Source organism: Tachysurus fulvidraco, chromosome 1 (genome assembly GCF_022655615.1).
Source record: "Tachysurus fulvidraco isolate hzauxx_2018 chromosome 1, HZAU_PFXX_2.0, whole genome shotgun sequence".
Taxonomy (NCBI): domain Eukaryota; kingdom Metazoa; phylum Chordata; class Actinopteri; order Siluriformes; family Bagridae; genus Tachysurus; species Tachysurus fulvidraco.
In genome coordinates this window covers 34,857,108-34,875,323 of record NC_062518.1, presented here as the reverse complement: position 1 = coordinate 34,875,323, position 18,216 = coordinate 34,857,108, and the positions used below count along the sequence as shown (strand labels likewise).

General features: G+C 36.8%; 1 protein-coding gene across 2 annotated transcripts in view; it reads right to left on the bottom strand.

Annotated features, from left to right (window-relative positions):
* pcxb (pyruvate carboxylase b) overlaps window positions 1–18,216 on the bottom strand; it is a 221,442-nt gene that overhangs the window by 142,980 nt on the left and 60,246 nt on the right. For both annotated transcript variants that reach the window (XM_047810480.1, XM_047810476.1), the window contains one exon: window positions 4,105–4,267. In XM_047810480.1, coding sequence (XP_047666436.1) covers window positions 4,105–4,267 — 163 coding nt within the window. The remainder of the gene's footprint in view (window positions 1–4,104; window positions 4,268–18,216) is intronic.

The window sequence follows — 18,216 nt, the reverse complement described above, 5'->3', positions numbered from 1 at the left end:
AGGAGTCCAGTAACCAAAATGGAATCAATAATTAAAATATATATACATAATCTGATCCCCCTATATATTGAAAAAATATGCTACAAATGGTTTTGCTGTCTCGGTGCTCTGGTTGAAACAGAGCCAGACACGTCTTTGCACTGTGGAGAAATTAGAGCACCTCCTGAGACTCCCTGATCACCTTCTAATGTAGAATCAACCATTACTAATGGCACAGAGGGGAGGCAAGAAACGCACAGATAAGCAAATATCACGTACGAATGCCTGAAAGGAGAAAGAGAGCCATAGAAAGAGAAAAAGAAAGAAAGAAGTCATCATCATTCATAACTATTCTTCAAGTGCCCATGCTTAGAAAGCAATTACTGCACTGATCAGATTTCACTGGACAATTGTACCCATTCAACAGACTTATTATTTAATTTCTTTATTTTTACCTTTGTGTATATGCAACCCTTAAGCTTTTGTCCTATTCTGGCACCTTGGATTTTGTCACTGTTCTTCCCCTCCATTCTTTACTATATTGATGCCTTGCCAATATTGTATATCAACAATCATGCTAATAAAGTACTTTGGAAAGTAAAATTGAAGCTGAGAGAGAGAGAGAGAGAGAGAGAGAGAGAGAGAGAGAGAGAGAGAGAGAGAGAGAGAGAGAGAGAGAGAGAGAGAGAGAGAAAGAGCGTGACGGGGAAGGTGGAAAGAGACAGAGAAAGTTTTAAAGGGCATGTGTGTGAACTGCGGTGACACTAATGGCATTTTCATGTGTGAAATAAATTATTCATATTTATATTCATATTCATATTCCTCAAACCACATAGGGGTGCTGCATCATATACTCTACATGTCAACCTTAAGTGAACATTAGAGTGTAACCTTATAACCTCATTCATGCCCCAGACAGAGCTCTCTCATACTAAAAGTGAGATTTTTAAAGTGGGATTTCATTATTATTATTATTATTATTATTATTATTATTATTATTATTATTATTATTATTATTATTATGTAAATACTGATAAGCAATAAGTCTTTGAGAGGTATTTACTGAAGAAACATAAGAAAAGAACACCTTCCTGCACACAGGATCATGTCCGGTAAAAGAAATTACTCAACCTTCCATTAATATCAGAAGCAGTAGTGTAGACGGGCTTTTAGAGAGGGATATTGAAGATTCATCAGTTCATCATAGCTATTCAGGCAGCTGCCTCACCTCACTTTTATTGAATTTGCACTTCCCCAACAACTGATTTTCCTTACAAGCTCCTCAACGGTTCATGTGAATATAGATATGTCTCTATGGGGTGTCTTTGTCTATTAGCATGTTTACACCAGACTGTATGGCATGTCAAGATACAGTTACTAATACAAACATTAACAGAATTCACAATACTACTACAACACTGTCCACAAATGCCTACCGATTTCAATATATGAATAAATAAATAAATAAAAACCGAATTTATCCGACTTGAGACAGAGACCGATTGCCGGCCTGCAGTGAAAGAGGCAAGTGCAACAAAGACAACATCACCAGCGTATGCTTAGTGGAAATAGGGCGACAATTACAAAGTTGTTAGACAATTTTAAAATACATAGATGATACAATAAGGTATGTTTATATAGGCTGGTATGTTTAATTGGCATTTCGGGTCCCACACAGTTACACCACCACTAACAAAAAGGACTGCTGACCATCTGTGTGCCTAAGTAGAAAGCAAGATTCAGAAGACCAGGCAACATTGTTCTAATCAACAACTGTCCAGTTTCTGTTTGTCTATGCCCACTGCAGCCTCAGCTTTCTGTTTTCGCTGGACAGACGTTTGAACTGTTGTGCATTCTGCATTGCTTTTCTGCTTACCGCTGTTGTACAGAGTGGTTGTTTGAGTTACTGTAGCCTTCCTGTTAGCTCTGCTAGTCTCGCATTTCTCCTTGCCATACTGCATTTCTGCCCACAGGACTGTTGCTCACAGGAGGTGTTACTATTTTTCTTGCCATGCTGTTTAAATTCTAGAGACTTTTGTTCATAATAAAACAGCAGTTTCTGAAATACTCACACCAGCCTGTGAGGCACCAACAACTATGCCATGGTCAAAGCCCCTGAGCCTACATTGTACTCACATTCTCCTACTTAATGAAAACATAAACTGATGCTCTTGACCTGAATCTGCATGATTTTATGCTTTTCTCTGCCATTAAATGATTATCTGACTTGATAATTACATGGATGAGCAGGAGTATAGATATGCCTAATAAAGAGGTCAGTAAGCGTATATCTGTACATAAGAAAATGTATCCATTTTTCACACAGAAAGGGAACTTTACAATAAAAGAAACTAATAAAAGTGTATGTAGGCAGAGATGATTCAGTGATGACTGGGTTTGGCCAATAAATGGAACGCACTACTTCTAGATCTGCGAATATGTATCTGTACTATTTGTACATGGAATATGATAAAGGCAGGGAAGTGTTAACAGTAGTATGGAAAATTTATGGAAAAACCTTAATTTTTTTTTTTTTAAACTGAATTAAAATGTTGCAAAAGCCATACAGCATAACAGTTGGTATATGCAGTTATTAGTATTGATGTTAGTGCTGCGAGTGGTAATAGTGTAATATTTTCATTTTTCATACAGGCATTGCCAGCAGTGTGTTTATTCAGATGTGAGCAATGCTTATTGTTGCGTATTTTCCGTGAAAAACAGTGTGAAGAATTGACTTTTTTTTTCATTAGCTTGATGTTGCATATGAACCATAGTTGCATGCCCTAGACTCACAGGAATGTTAATGAAGCCTACTTAAAGTAGGTTGTCACTGAGCCATTACATATCATGACATGCAAGGTGATCTTGTCCTGATATCTATTTGACCAATCTTTCTCAAAGTGGGGACTGTGAAGTATAGGCAAAAGGAGTGTGTGATATTCTTTATTTAGAATAAATCACATCCCACCAATATAAAAGTTATTTGTATGTAGTTCCTATAGTTAATATATATTTTCTTAGCTGACTTGAGCTGAATGGGTTTAATAAAAACTTTATTGAAACCTATTAATAATGTCAGACGTAATGTTTTGTCAAAATTTTTACGAACAATTTATGACTCCATTATTGTTGCCAAAACATTATTGTGCACATTTAAATAATGAGAATATATTTGACTTGGATTATGTCCATAAATCTGTGCTGTTCCATGAAACTTCCTTTACGGTTAAAGGGTTTGCGAAAAGGCTGCAAAACGTTTTAGAACTCCTGCATAAGGTGACTGAATTAGACTCGTGTTTGAAAATAGCACAAAATTTACACTCACTAGCCACTTCTCCACCTAATCAAAATGTCCTAATAAATAGTCGATGAGTGCATAATAGAAACTGTAATTCATATACACTCACCATCCACTTTATTTGAAACCCCTGTACACCTACACAAGCAGATACAGATCAAGAGCTTCAGTTAATGTTCACATCAAACATCAGAATGGGGGGAAGTTTTATCTCTGTGACTTTAACTCTGACATGGTTGTTGGTGCCTAAATAGGCTGGTTTAAGTATTTCAGAAACTGCCGATCTTAAGGCATTTTCAGGTCCCAGCCAAGAACAAGAATCTTAGGCTATCATGGGCACAGAGACTGACAAACGTGGAACCTGATGTGTTCTTCTGCTGTTGTTGCACATCCATTCACGATTAATGTTTTGTGTATACTGAGACCTGTTCTGCTTACCATGTGTGTAAAGCGTGATTATTTGAATTATTACCTATATTCGTAGCTATATAGTTACTAAATAGAGTAGCTATATCCTTAGTTATAGTGTTGTTGGTTTTTTTTGTTTGCTTTTACACACCATTTTTTGTGAACTCTAGGGACTGCTGTTTGTGAAAATCCCACAAAATCAGGAATTATACTAGTGATACCAGCAACCATGCCACAATTAATGTTACAGTGCTCACACTTTTCCCTCATTCAGATGTTTGATGTGGACATTACCTGTAGTGCATGACCTGTATCTGCATGACTTTATGCACTTGAGTGCTTGAACTTTTAAAGTGGACAGTAGTGTTGTCTAATCTAAATAGCTGTATATAGGTAACAGCCAAACCCAAACGCTGTACCTCTAGTCGTCCTGTGTCTGGCTGGAATCCACGTGCAGGGTCCTCTGTAGTGACACGGCACTGGATGGCACAGCCATTGATCTTGATCTTATCCTGTCGGAGGCCAAGGTCAGGAAGACTCTTGCCCTCACACACACGGAGCTGTGCATGGACAAGATCCACGCTAAAACACAGATAGACAGACAAGATGAGACATACATGAGATGAGATTATTTACAGTTAGCTAGACATTAGACAATTTACAGATGAAGGACTCATGAAGGATTGGTTCATGATCCTTCATTTACTTCCACAGTACATCAAGAGAAGATAATTCTCTTTGATAAACTGTGGTCACAGTCTAGACAGTGGGAATTAGGCAGAAAAAAAAGAAATAGACTCCTATAATGTGGTCTTCAGATGTACTCCAGCGTAGTGAGTTATCTGATAATTCATCCTCTACAATTTCAGACCTGATTATTCCATAAGGTCATTCTAAATTAGATTAGAAACTGTTAGTGCAAAAAAGGTCTCTTTTGTTGAAATTCTACCTTAGGAAATTGCTCACAACATACTTGGAACTTGGAAATGTACAAGTAATTCCCTGCAAAAGAGTTTTAACCAGGCTAATGAAGCACTTAAAGTGAAAAAAGTGTGTGTGTGTGTGTGTGTGTGTGTGTGTGTGTGTGTGTGTGTGTGTGTGTGTGTGTGTGTGTGTGTGTGTGTGTGTGTGTGTGTGTGTGTGCGCGTGTAAAACAGCCAGAAAGTGGGTAGGAATAAGACGAACATGGTGAACAGATTTTTTTTTTCAAATGAATACACTTCATTTAATTCATAGGTGTGAGTAAGACATATGGTGTTTCAGTTTATTCTGTAACACTACAGTAAAAGCCAGCAGTCATCTAATGAGTTGGCTAGCATGCACATGCTAAAACACCTATTGCATTAGTGTAACAGCTAAGATACTATTAATATCTGTACACAACTGTCATGTCGATACTGCTTCATACAGCCACAAAGTACTGTATATTGTTTTATAAAGTTTTTCTGCTACCCAATTTAGTAACCTTTGCACAAACTGCTGAATTTAGCAGCGTAGTTTCAGTGTAACACAATGTCCACTGCATAATGTTTTGTCAGGATTCAGAAAGAGAAAGATCCAAGTCATTAGCAAAAGAACTGCGAATACTGACCAAGCCGAAATCAATAGAACAGTATATTTTCGAGACTATAGACCAGCTAATCTACTATTTCCTGTTGCTATATCTAACACTGCAGAAAAACATATAAAAGTAAGTTGTTTGTAGCATCTCAGCATTAGGCTGTAGCTGTTAAAACTTTTCTTAACTGCAGTCTTTGTAAACAATGGTTGAAGTTCCTCCCTTTACATAATGCTTTGTGGTGCATCTAGTCCTTAATGAGAAGCACAGCAATAATAAATGAAGCTGGCATATGCAAGATAGCATAAGAAAGAAGCAAGTGCATTAGCATTGCATTAGCATTACTATCTGGAGATGTACAGTATACCTACAGCAATTGACTGCTGGAGTGCAGTGCAATCATTAACATGCAGTTTTATTATCTACTCAGGCTATGCTCCATAGTGCTGCCCTGATTGACAAATAGTTCTGCAATGAAACTGACCAGATTTACACCTTATCCTCAATAACAGTGCTATTTGTGAGAAAGTGATTTTGTAAAAAGATGATGTGATACCTGACAGCCCGTGTACATAGCAAACCATCAGAATCATGTTTATTGACCAAGTGTGTTTACACACACAAGGAAGATTCCAGCTGTTTGTGACTCTTAAAAGTACAGACATAAATAACACTATAATATACAAGACAAGGTAATACAGACTATACAAGACAATGCAGACAATGTGATACAATATAGACAGTATGAGTATTAAATATGAATACAGAATATATGACTGATCAGTTATGGTAGTGCAAATGACAATATTGTGCAATATTATGCGTTTGTGCAATATGCAGCAGCAGCAGTGTGTGTAACATATACGGATGATGTGACGACTGACATTTCTGATAATACAGTACTTATAGACATCACTAATTATGTCACAAGGTGAAGTACAAACATGAAAAAGAGTGGACTGACTGACTACTGCAAATGTTTGATGAGATAGATAGATAGATAGATAGATAGATAGATAGATAGATAGATAGATAGATAGATAGATAGATAGATAGATAGATAGATAGATAGATAGATAGATAAATCAAATTTCAAATAGAGCAGGGTCAAAAAGGAAGGGGGGTAATAGTGTAAAATAATGTCAAATAAATTACAATACAACAAAATGAAATAGAATAAGATAAAGGATTGAATAAAATGAAGTACAATACAATTAGCTGTGCAAAATACAGTAATGGAAAACTAAAAATAAAGTAGATTGACCAGTGAAAGAGAAGCAGATAAAATCTAAAAATGCAGCATATAAAAATGATACTGTGATTGATGAAATGTAGTGATATGAATATAGAATCACTGTGATAAGTATTTTTTCTGGAAAATGTATGAATCTCAGTTGCACATTTGCTGTAACACCTCTGAAGGAAATTTCATTTAGAAAACAGTGAGGATGAAATGTTTTTAACAGATGTGTTTTTATGAACTTTTTTGTACACTTACCCAGACCAGGATTGTTAAGCATTAAAACAGCCATCACCTTGCAAAAAAAGTTTCTTTCCGACTTTCAAAAAAAATACATTAAAGCAGAACGAAAGCTGCAAAATGAGCTACTGCTTCTCAAACTAGATTTCACTTATGCCTTCCATTTGCCATGAGCATGGGAAAAAAGATGGATAGAGGTATACCAAGTGTAGCTGAGTTTTGCTAGTAATTTATCCTTTAAAAAACCTCAGAGATTCTGCTATATAACAGTGAAGCCTATAAAATACATCAAAAAATGTAAATAACATTGCACAGCATTCAGAACTGTGATAAACAAGTACAGTATATTATACTGACATTTGCACACACTTCATGTGTCTTAACCGGCTTCCCGAGAAGCAACCAATACTTTCTTGAAGAACTTTATAATCTGAGCACTTAAAAAAAAATAATTTTAAACAGTTTACAATAACGGTACATGAATAATCAATAATCATGCCCTGATATCTGAATTAATACTTAAATATGAGTTAACGATGAGTCAAGGCATGTAATAAAAACTAATGAAGAGTTAACTTTAACTATAATGAATTCATGCGTGAATAATGACCACCTAGTTAGTATTTGTTAGTTTTCTTAGTTAATGTATTAATTCACACGTGCGGTTAAATTACATCAGACACGCCCTGTCTAAATGGACAAGGATTTCGTTTGAACATTCATGGTGTGCTTTTATTAAATTTATAAATTAAAAAGAAATAATTAAGAAATAATAATACTGTAGCCTTTATAATTAAATGACTGTTTCAGTGTAATAAATTACACAGGGCATAATGACAGTCTAACTGAATGCATAACTGAACTGATTAAATCTTAAACACATCAATTATTGTGAGATTTTAACATACCACTGTAGTGCAGGCAAGGGAACAAGTGAAAACAGTTAGGAAAGTAGGAAAACGTGGTTAAATAAATAAAAAGAATGGAAGTGAAGAGGGCAAGTTTTGAGGATGTTCACACTGTGTCGTTTCTGTCTGCGATTCATGTCACCTCAGATTGTTCAGAGTAATTTAAAGTAAAATCTAGTGTGAATAACCTGGTTGTTGTCGATGATAATTGTAAGTATTCAAGCAGAATTTAGCTAACATGCCACACGGTTGTTTTTCGCTAACTTGTTTTTATAGATAGTTATGGCTAACTTGCAATGAATTAGCTAGTTAGCTACAATATATCGGGAGCATCTATTACCGAATGACCTACCGCTTACGTTTTGTGAGATAATGTTTTATTTAATTGTTTGCTCTCCTTCTCTGACCAGAAATGCACCATAGTCTGATAAACAGCATGTCTTTTTCTTTTCGAAACCACCTGCGATCTCAAACAAACGACAGTAATCAAGAGCTGTGTAGTAACAGAACAAGACTATTCTACACATTAAAAAATCATTGTAATCTATAAGCCACAGAGCAATAAACATAGGTCAAAATAATGTAATAACCAAACAATAAATGAGTGCTTTCCTGGGGTAATGGTTAGGACAATGGACTCTGGCCACAGGGACTAGAATTTAAATCCTACAGAAGGCTACAGAGTGACTCTGCCACTTCCATGGGATATGAACTTATATATATATCGTTCACATTCTTTCTTTCAGAGCAGGGGTGTCCAGCCTTATCCGGAAAGGGACAGTGTGTCTACAGGATATCATTCCAGCCAAACAGAAACCACACATGTATGGGATCAATTTCTCTTCATAAGTATTGGGGCCGTTAAACAAACAAACAAACAAATAAATAAATAAATATGCATGAATCATATAATTGATCCTTGCTTAATTTACTCGTATGCTTGATCTTTCTGCTATTTTTTTGCTTGTAATTGCTGATGAAATTTATACCTTTAATCCAGAGTAAGTTGCTTTGTGGTTACTAGAATATTCAGAGGTGGTTTCTGCAACACATAGTCTATGTCTCTGTATTAACCCAGACTCTTAATCAGAGTCCTGTCCACTAGCTCAGGTCAGTCAGACACAAGGTCAGGGGCAAAAGGATTAAAGACGGACACATTCAAGCACTTATCAGGACATGGCGGATGACGGCTAGATTCAATTTTTTTTTTTAGAGTATATAAAAGTCTGCTGTATTACTCTTGACATTTTACTGGAAGATCTTTCACCAGTATTTTCCAGAGGCAGAAAGAGAAAAATACACTGCTTCCAGAACACCAGGAAAGAATACAAAAGCATGAGTCAAATGATTCCTGAGTCAGAGTTTGAATGTTCAGTGCTGCCATTACAGTAGTGTTATTGCTGATGTACTCGATTGATTAGTAAAATATTCTCTCTCTTTTTTTGCGTTTTAAATGTTTAAAGATTTAAAAGTATTTGGCTCTTTGTCTCAGTTTCTGCCATTGCAGTAGTTTTATTTCTGCAGGTTTTATAATTATATGTCGATGACTGTTACTATTATAGTTATGTTCTATGTTTAATAAATAAAAAATGAAAGAAAGAAAGAAAGCAAATAAAGCTTTATTAAAGCAGTGGCTGTTGTTGTTTATAGTAAGGCCAGAGAGAGAGAGAGAGAGAGAGAGAGAGAGAGAGAGAGAGAGAGAGAGAGAGAGAGAGAGAGAGAGAGAGACATTCATATTATAACAATGGCTTCTTCTCCGAGTCAATGAAACAATGAAAAACTGTTAGCTAAAAAAACTTTTCAATTATTATTTATTTATTGACTCTGTATCAACATCATTATGAAGTTGCAAGTCACCATAAAACCTGCAGAAGTATTTAGGGTTATTAGATGTAAGCATTGTAGAATGATGCTATCAGTTTTATTAAAACACATTTCAGTCAGGACCACTTGAGTCAAAATAAAGACAATTCTTTGAAATATTTAATTTTTTTTTATTTGCAAGCTTATGAAATTTACATTTGGCGGAATGGCTCTGTTCTGAATTCCCCTTTCTTTTCATGAGCTCCATGAAAGCTAGTCAGGGAACAGCAGCAGCTTTGTGGGGGGACAATCTCACATTAACTGGGAAAGCAGCCAGACAAAATTTTTAGAACAGAGCCTGCATCAGTGACAACAGAATGACACTGATTAAGTTAAACACAGTTCCAAGGAGGAGCTAGGGGAGGAGGTGGGTTGCAGCAATGCAGAGGAAACAGCCAAGCAGACAGACTGAAAAAAGCATTTAAATAGGGCGCCCTGTTTGAAATGGACCAATAGCACGCTTAGGAATCAGATCAGCTGATGGGCGGGGTTAGAAAATTGACATCAGCTGATAGCCGAGCTTGACTATGTGGCCTGCCTGAACTGACGCTGAACGCTATATTTGTTCCACGCAATATTTGCTTAGTAATAGTTTAAAACTAATAAGCACAGATCTAAAGTCTAAAGTCTCGGGATGGCGATTCTGGGTCGATGCCTGCGGCCACAGCATACATTCTACATCCCTAATCCTGTGCTCTGGGAAGCAAGTGATGTCATTAACTTCATCCACCCTGTGAAGCCCTTGCATGCACAAAACTGGAACATTTAAGAAACATTTTAGACAAATTACATCTGATTCCTTGCACAAGGCAGCTAACTGTAATGTATACATTTATATCCGTTACATGAAGCCGTGTGCAAAGCTTATTATTATATAATAACCCATATTGTTGACTGGCTAAAAAAGGCTGTCACTTGAGAACCAGTTGACCAATGAAGACTTTTATCCTGTTTTTAATCTGCAAAAAACTCTACTTGAGATTTTTGGAATTGCAAGCAAGCAACTTGCAATATTGCAGATAAGCTTAGACACCCCTGTTACAATACATGGACTAACAAACATGTATTAATGTACGTAAGGTGGTTGTTATTCAGACATTAATTCAAAAGGCTCATGTAGTTAAGGTTAAAGCTTCATAAATTTGTGATCTGATTTGTGCACATCTAACTCATCATTATTTCTTATTTAGGTATTGATGCAGGATTAGTGAATACTTCAGGTCTCAAAATACAATGTTATATTGTATATAAGAGATAACCAACAAAGAGTCCTGGTAACAGAAAATAATTGGCAGCAAACACAAAGAAACAAGTCCGAGAGGTGTTTCTTCAGGGCTAACGATCTCGCTCCGTACTTATACATATCAATATGATTGTTGCTATGGCTACATCTTGGAAAAGGTGTCATTCTGTGCTTTTTTTGTATTTAATTAAAACATTCCCATGCATTGTAGCCTATGCATAATTTCTATCTGGATAAATGGTCATATGGCTTTCATTTTATTTCTGATTATAGTTATCAGCATGATCTCATGAAAGCGATATCAAAGTATAAAAATTCATCTCATTTAACTGACCGTTGTCATTGTAACATTCAGACATCTTTAAATAAGCTATATCAGGAGCACTGAATTAAAATTGTGATTAAATATTAAATATGTGGCTGGGTTTGTGAACATCATACTTATGGAGAAGGCTTTGTGTTTTGTTTGACCCGTTAATGAGGTCTTTCTTAAGTAAAAATTACCTCGTATTGAAAGTTTGCCTTAATATTGATTGCTATGAGGAAGAGAAAGAACTAACAGTTAAATATTTGAGCCTTAATTTGCAATTAGACAGTCACATTCTCTGCATTTGAGGTTGAAATACACAATTTAACTCCATTAACCTCTAGTATATAACATTTTTAGAATTCATCTGCAACAACACCCCCCCCCCCACACACACACACACCACCACCACCACCACACAATTCTCTGTGGAAAACTACCCAAATAAATAGACAGTGAGACAGTCCTCTCTCTCTCTCTCTCTCTCTCTCTCTCTCTCTCTCTCTCTCTCTCTCTCTCTCTCTCTCTCTCTCTCTCACACACACACACACACACACACACACACACACACACACACACATTCCTTCCTCATTGCCAATACCAGGTTCCCCACGGCATCGATATTCTATTTTCAAACTGCAAATTTGTAATTAATTTCTGCTTCTGTTAGGCTTGACAATTCAGAAAGGGGGATGGGGGGGGGGTGTTTATGGGTAAGGGAGGTGTAAAATAGACTGAAATTTAGCCAGAGGGAGAATGAGAAAGTGAAACCATAGATGGTAACTGGCTTATCTTTACAATTTAGCAAAGGCAAAAATGCTACAGTATAGTTAGAATCACAGAGGAAAATCTTTTGGCACATGAAGAAACCGTTAATCACTATAAAAATGACAAACATCAAAGTTGCATGCTGATTTCACACTCTGAGTCTGAGGATGAACTGATCATGCTGAGAGTTTCTGGGTCACGCTAAGATCACAAAGGAATCGTGCCACTCATTGCTGACCACAGCTCAACTTCAAATGTGCTGATCTGAAGAGAGAAGTCTGAGCTGACCTTCAACTCCTTTCACACACACATAAAATTCAAAAGCTTAAGATGATAATGCTCCATTTATCTACTTCATCGGTTGATATCAGCATCAGATCCATTAAAAGCAAATTAGTGTTATTTTTACTGCAGCTGTCGTTAGTAAGTCACCTGTCAGACAAACCTAATGAGCAGTTTGATGAGTTTGAAGAAGCACTTTGGATGAGTATTTGGACTTTTAGTACAGTACCAGTGTGGATGACATGGTGCTACAGCAGGTAGAACTGCTGCCTTACAGCTCCAGGTTCTGATTCAGTATACACTCTCTTTACATGTTCTCTGCTTACCTGCTAAAAGCATGTAGTAGATGGACAGTCTATGCTAAATTACCTTAGGACATGAATGTGAGTGTTTGCAATAGACTGCCGTCCTTTCCATTGTACAGTATATTCCCAATGTTCCCAGAATAATTACTGAATAAATACAGTAATAAAGCTAGCTATCATCACTCACAATTTTCCAATTCTTTCCATATTCCTCCAAACCTTAGCATCAGCGATTTGATATATTCAGTAAGAAAATATAGATAATAAGGGCGGGAATTCAGCAGCAGGCTGCCAGAAAACCATTATATACTACTACATCCTCTAATGATGAGAACCCAGGAGGTGTCATAACCCAAGAACTTCTCCATGAGTTTAGATCTTTTAAGTATAACAAGCTCCTACACCTTGATTCTGTCAACCGCTTGGGTCCTATTATTATCAGTAGATGTACATAGTCCTTACAGATCATAAATTCCTCACACAGCTCAGGCCATGTCCTGTTGTTAAGCCACTTCTTAATAAACCGTTTCTTTGACACCAGTGATCTCTCCAATTACCATCCGCTCTACAGTATGCCTTTTGCAGCTATGAGTTGAGAATGTTGTAGCCCCAACAGCTTTGCTGTAGTAGTAGTAGTAGCAAACATGGTGTTTTACAGTCGTGTGTCCAGAAGGATCATATTACTGGATAAAGTTTTCAGTGACTTCCTGTTTTGCTAAGATTTTGTATTTATTTTGGTTCTGATTTTGACTGCACCATTTGTCATTACTGAATATGGTATTTTAATCGACAAGCTTGAAAACATAATTGGTTTAGACAGAGATCTTATTCGACAGATTGATACCAGTTTGTTAGCACAAATGGAGATTCTGCAGAGCCCAAAATATAATACAGCATCCTACAAGATTCTGTTTAAGGCAGAATTTTCCCTTTATATGCAGTCCTTTGGACATGCAACTGGCAAACATAATGTTGGCTTTCACTTCTATGCTGATGACACACAATTATATTTGTCACTTCACCCTAATTTAGCAGCACAGCTATGGAAAAGAGAAGACTGTATAGAAGACATGAAAGCATGAAGGAATAAAAACTTTTAAATTCATGACAGAAATAGTGTTTGGCTACACACATTAAGTTTGCTGATTTAGTTGTGGAGCTACAAATGCATAAAACCCAAGAAAACTTAGATGCTAGTTTATCATTTGATTCTCATGCAAGTAATATCAAATTGTCAATACCAAATACTGCGTCTTCAAGAAAATTTCAGATAGATGGCATTTTATGTCATCAGCAGGAAAAGAAAGCATGTCAGAGCACATTTTCCTAGTTTCAGTCAAGCTGCTTATTAAGGATTTCATTGACTACAAAGTTCTGCTAATGCTCTGCCATGACTTCCTGATCTCTTGAGACAATAAAACTCATCCTGCTTACTTCTTTTCGGAAACATCCACAGATTTAGATGCAAATTCAAGTTCTTTAAAGTTCAATAAAATATTTAGGCAGGCCAAAATGCCAGGCCAGAATTGTCATTAGGATAAAGGGAAGGGTGAGATTTAGCAAAGTTTAAAAAATTCCATGTTAAAATTTTCATGTGATTATCACTATTTGTGTTGTGTTAGAAATCTGTTATATATGTTAAAGAAAGTTATAATCTAGGCAACTTGTATCAGGGTTCATTCATTTATTCATTGATTAATTAGGGGCTTAGGTGGGAGACACCCTGGACACTTACACACCCATTCACACATTAAGGACAGTTTAGAGATGCCAGTCAGCCTATAACACATGTCTTTGGACTGGATAATATAACCCCAGAAGCATAGAGAGAACATGAAATCTCCACACAGGGGATTGTAGTGTAGTGGTTAAGGTGTTGGAAAGCTCAGAAGGTTGTGAGTTCAAATCCCATTTAGACCAAGCTGCTACTGCTAGGCCCTTGAGCAAAGCCCTTAAGCCTCAGTTGCTCAGTTGCCGATCTGGATAACAATGTTTGCAATTGCTATTTATGTAAATGTCCACACAAAGAACAGAAGCTGGAATCAAACCCCCAACCCCAGAGGTGCAAGACACATGTGCTAACCACTAAGATTTATTTTTTGGCACCCAAAACATCTTATCTGTGGTTAACAAATGTTTGGATTGTTCAAAAACACATAAAGTGGTTTGAGGTGAGGCTGTGGGCTAACTGTAATGAGTTCAGCACTGTAGATTCATGCAGACTATTCCAGAGTATCAGATCCTGTACATTTAGCTCCGTTTAGGCTAACCTCTTAGTCTTTCTGTAATATGTCATCAGGCATGTTATGATGTCAGACATATGAACATTCAAACAAAGTGGAGTTCTTTACTATATTATTACCTTAAAATGTGTTTGGATGAAAAACTAAAAGATAATAGACTGAGCAAACATTGCTCAAGTACAAATTACAACAAATAACAGAATCCAGAGACAGACATTTAGTGTTTTTTTTTTACTTTTTAATTAATGACTGATAGTGTTACGGCCTCAAAGCACTTTAATTCATTCATTTTCTACCGCTTATCCAAACTTCTTGGGTCACGGGGAGCCTGTGCCTATCTCAGGCGTCATCGGGCATCAAGGATACACCCTGGACGGAGTGCCAACCCATCGCAGGGCACACACATACTCTCATTCACTCACACACTTGCACACTACTGACAATTTTCCAGAGATGCCAATCAACCTACCATGCATGTCTTTGGACCGGGGGAGGAAACTGGAGTACCCAGAGGAAACCCCCGAGGCACGCGGAGAACATGCAAACTCCACACACAGAAGGCGGAGGCGGGAATCGAACCCCCAACCCTGGAGGTGTGAGGCGAATGTTAACATAAGTAGCTGAATGAATATAATAATATTCGTAATAATAAAGCAATATGACACATCATTGTAATGAAGCGTCATAGGGCTGATGATCCATTTGCAGGCTTTATTAGAATACTTGCAGTACAACAGGCAAGGGTCGATGTAGGCAAACACAACAATGTAGAGGAGACAGAAATCGTGGTCAATACAACAGGCAGAGGGTCAGGGCAGGCGGCAGAGTATCGTAAGGCAGAAATACAAAACAAAGTAACAACCGGTAAATCACAAGACAGGAAACGCTCAGAATGATAGCTGAGGCAAATCGAGACTTCGCACAGAAGCCAAGTTCAAGTTCGTTTATATAGGAGGTAACTGATTGGAAACAGGTGGCGGTGCAATCAGTCCCGGTGAGGGTTTATGGGACGTGTAGTCCGGAAGCTACTAATACTCGGGGGAACGTTCCCTCTGGTGGCGATCGGAGGACGAGGCAGGTGCATCAACCATGACAATCATGCAGAGGGAAATCAAGTCAGAGCAAACAGATTAGGCTACAGAAAAGCAGATTCAGCTTTTCTGTTCATATGCAGTTTATTTGCCTGAGCCCTGTGTTCTCCACCAGCATGTGATAAGGTTAGCATAGCACAGTGAGAAGTCTGATAAAATGTGTGCAATCATCAAAGCAATCATATGTGCAATCATCTTAGATTTCTTATTATCATTACTAAATACATTGACTTGAATGTCTTCCGCTTTCATTTCGGGCCATATTCAGAGTTGTGTGAATATTTAGGTGAGGACAGTGTATTCAGAGATGGGTAAAGTAGCTTTCTCGGCTTGGCAACCATATTATGTAAATCACCCGTGTCTATTTCAGAATTCTGAGGGTGGCGATTTTGTCTTCAGTAGAATTGTCTGAGACAGATTATTTTTCACATAGTGCCTAGCCCTTTAACACGACCTCATGTGCTCTCCTGTAAAGAAAATGTGCTTAAGGTTTTTAAGTCTGATGTTACCACTGAGGTCTCAATACTGAATTATGCATGTTAGGGACTACATCCTCACAGCATGCCCTTATCTCAACCCTGAATATGGACTTTTAAGAGAAAGCAGCATACAACGATTGAACTTTTTGAATTATTTGGAAATGTTTAAAAAACATAGGTGAATGTTGTTCTGTCATTCTGCCCGAAAGCAATGGAGGACAAATGGCAATGGTGACCCTGCTTGCTATTACTAATAGCCTTCCATTCAATTGGATTTTATTTTTATAGCACTTTCAATAATGGGCATTAGCACAAAGAAGCTTTGCAGAAATATATAAATTCAGATCATTAATTAAACATTTTATATTTATCACTAATGAGTGAGCCAGAGTGATGTTGGCAAGGAAAAAGTAATTGAAACTTTATTAAGACCTGACAAATTGACAGCTAACTCTATATATAACAATATTACACTATCAGATCAGAATTTGAAATGGTTTACTCCCAACTCAAGTAATTTGCTCTTGAAACTCATCAACTTGCGTATGTGGTCCATTTACTACATGTTGTCAGGAACTTCAGGGATTATTCCTGGCCAGACCACTAGAGGTTCTTTCAAGGTCATGTGTTTTCCCACCGGTGAAACATGTGTCTTCAATGAAAAATTACCAGAAACAATTGAAGTTCATCTAAATATAATCAATTCTATGAACATCATTCAAACTAGCATTTATCAAACCCTTAATTAAAAATCATTATAGCACAGAGGCAGCACTGTAAATGACCAAACTCTGATCAGGGTTGTGTCTCCCTGCTGGTGCTGCTTGACCTTGAGGTAGTATTTGAAATCACTGATCTTATTATACTCCTTAATAGCTAAGAAATGTAATTTTCTCTTACAAAGGCCCACAGGAACAGCCTTCAGGGCCAGTCATGTTTAGGACACAAGCTCAGTGTTTACCTCTAGGCAAAATATATTTGTTTATTCAATAAGATCTGGAGGGTTGTAGATTGTGCATGGGCATAGAGTTTCTTGGTGAGCTGGGAAGTTTGAATATTTTCCCAGAATTTGAATTTTTGTTGTATTTTAATTTTATGTTGGCGTGTTTAATATTATTAGAATAATTTGAATTTATATAATCCTTTTATTTATTTATTTATTTAATTTTATAAGCTTTAATAAAAGCTTAAAATATTTTAACAACTACGCAGAGTAGCGTTCATAAACGGTATATCATTTAATTTTACATGACTTTATTAATTAATTATTTTGCAAGTTTAAAAATCTTAAAAGGCATTCAATTTGATCAGGAGTGTATTCTGATTGGTTATAGCACTGTGGTTAGAACTTGCATGACTCATGACTTGAGACTGGCTGTGAGACATTATTATTATTGTTGTTGTTGTTGCTGTTAAATATTAATAAGATACATGACTTGTTTTAGTCTGTAATGGTTTCTTTACCACTCAGTTACTGACATCTAAAATAAGTAATGTTCAATCATCTGCTACACCAATTCTCTTCTATTAGATAAGAACCACTCTGTCTGCAACCTACTTTATAATTCTCATACAACAGATAGGTCAGTACAAGGTTATTACCATTTCATTTAAAAGCTATTTTTATTCTGTGTGCATATCGATACACAAACGTCTGTGTAGAAACTCTGTGAACTCCAGTTCAAGGAATTTGCCATAAACAGTGTCTGATTATAAACATATTTAATCTCCATCCTTACCACTTTAAAATCTTATTCTCATATTCACAAACTAAAAAAAGTTGCATGCTTTTATCAACAGCCTTGATTATTGTCTTTGACAGGTTTATCATTCTAAATGAACACACACACACACAGACACACACACACACACACACACACACACACACACACACACACACACACACACACACACACACACACACACACACACACACACATACCCATTTACTTTCCTTACGACTCAGAGAACACTCTGAAAGGGAGATAATACGATAAGAATGAA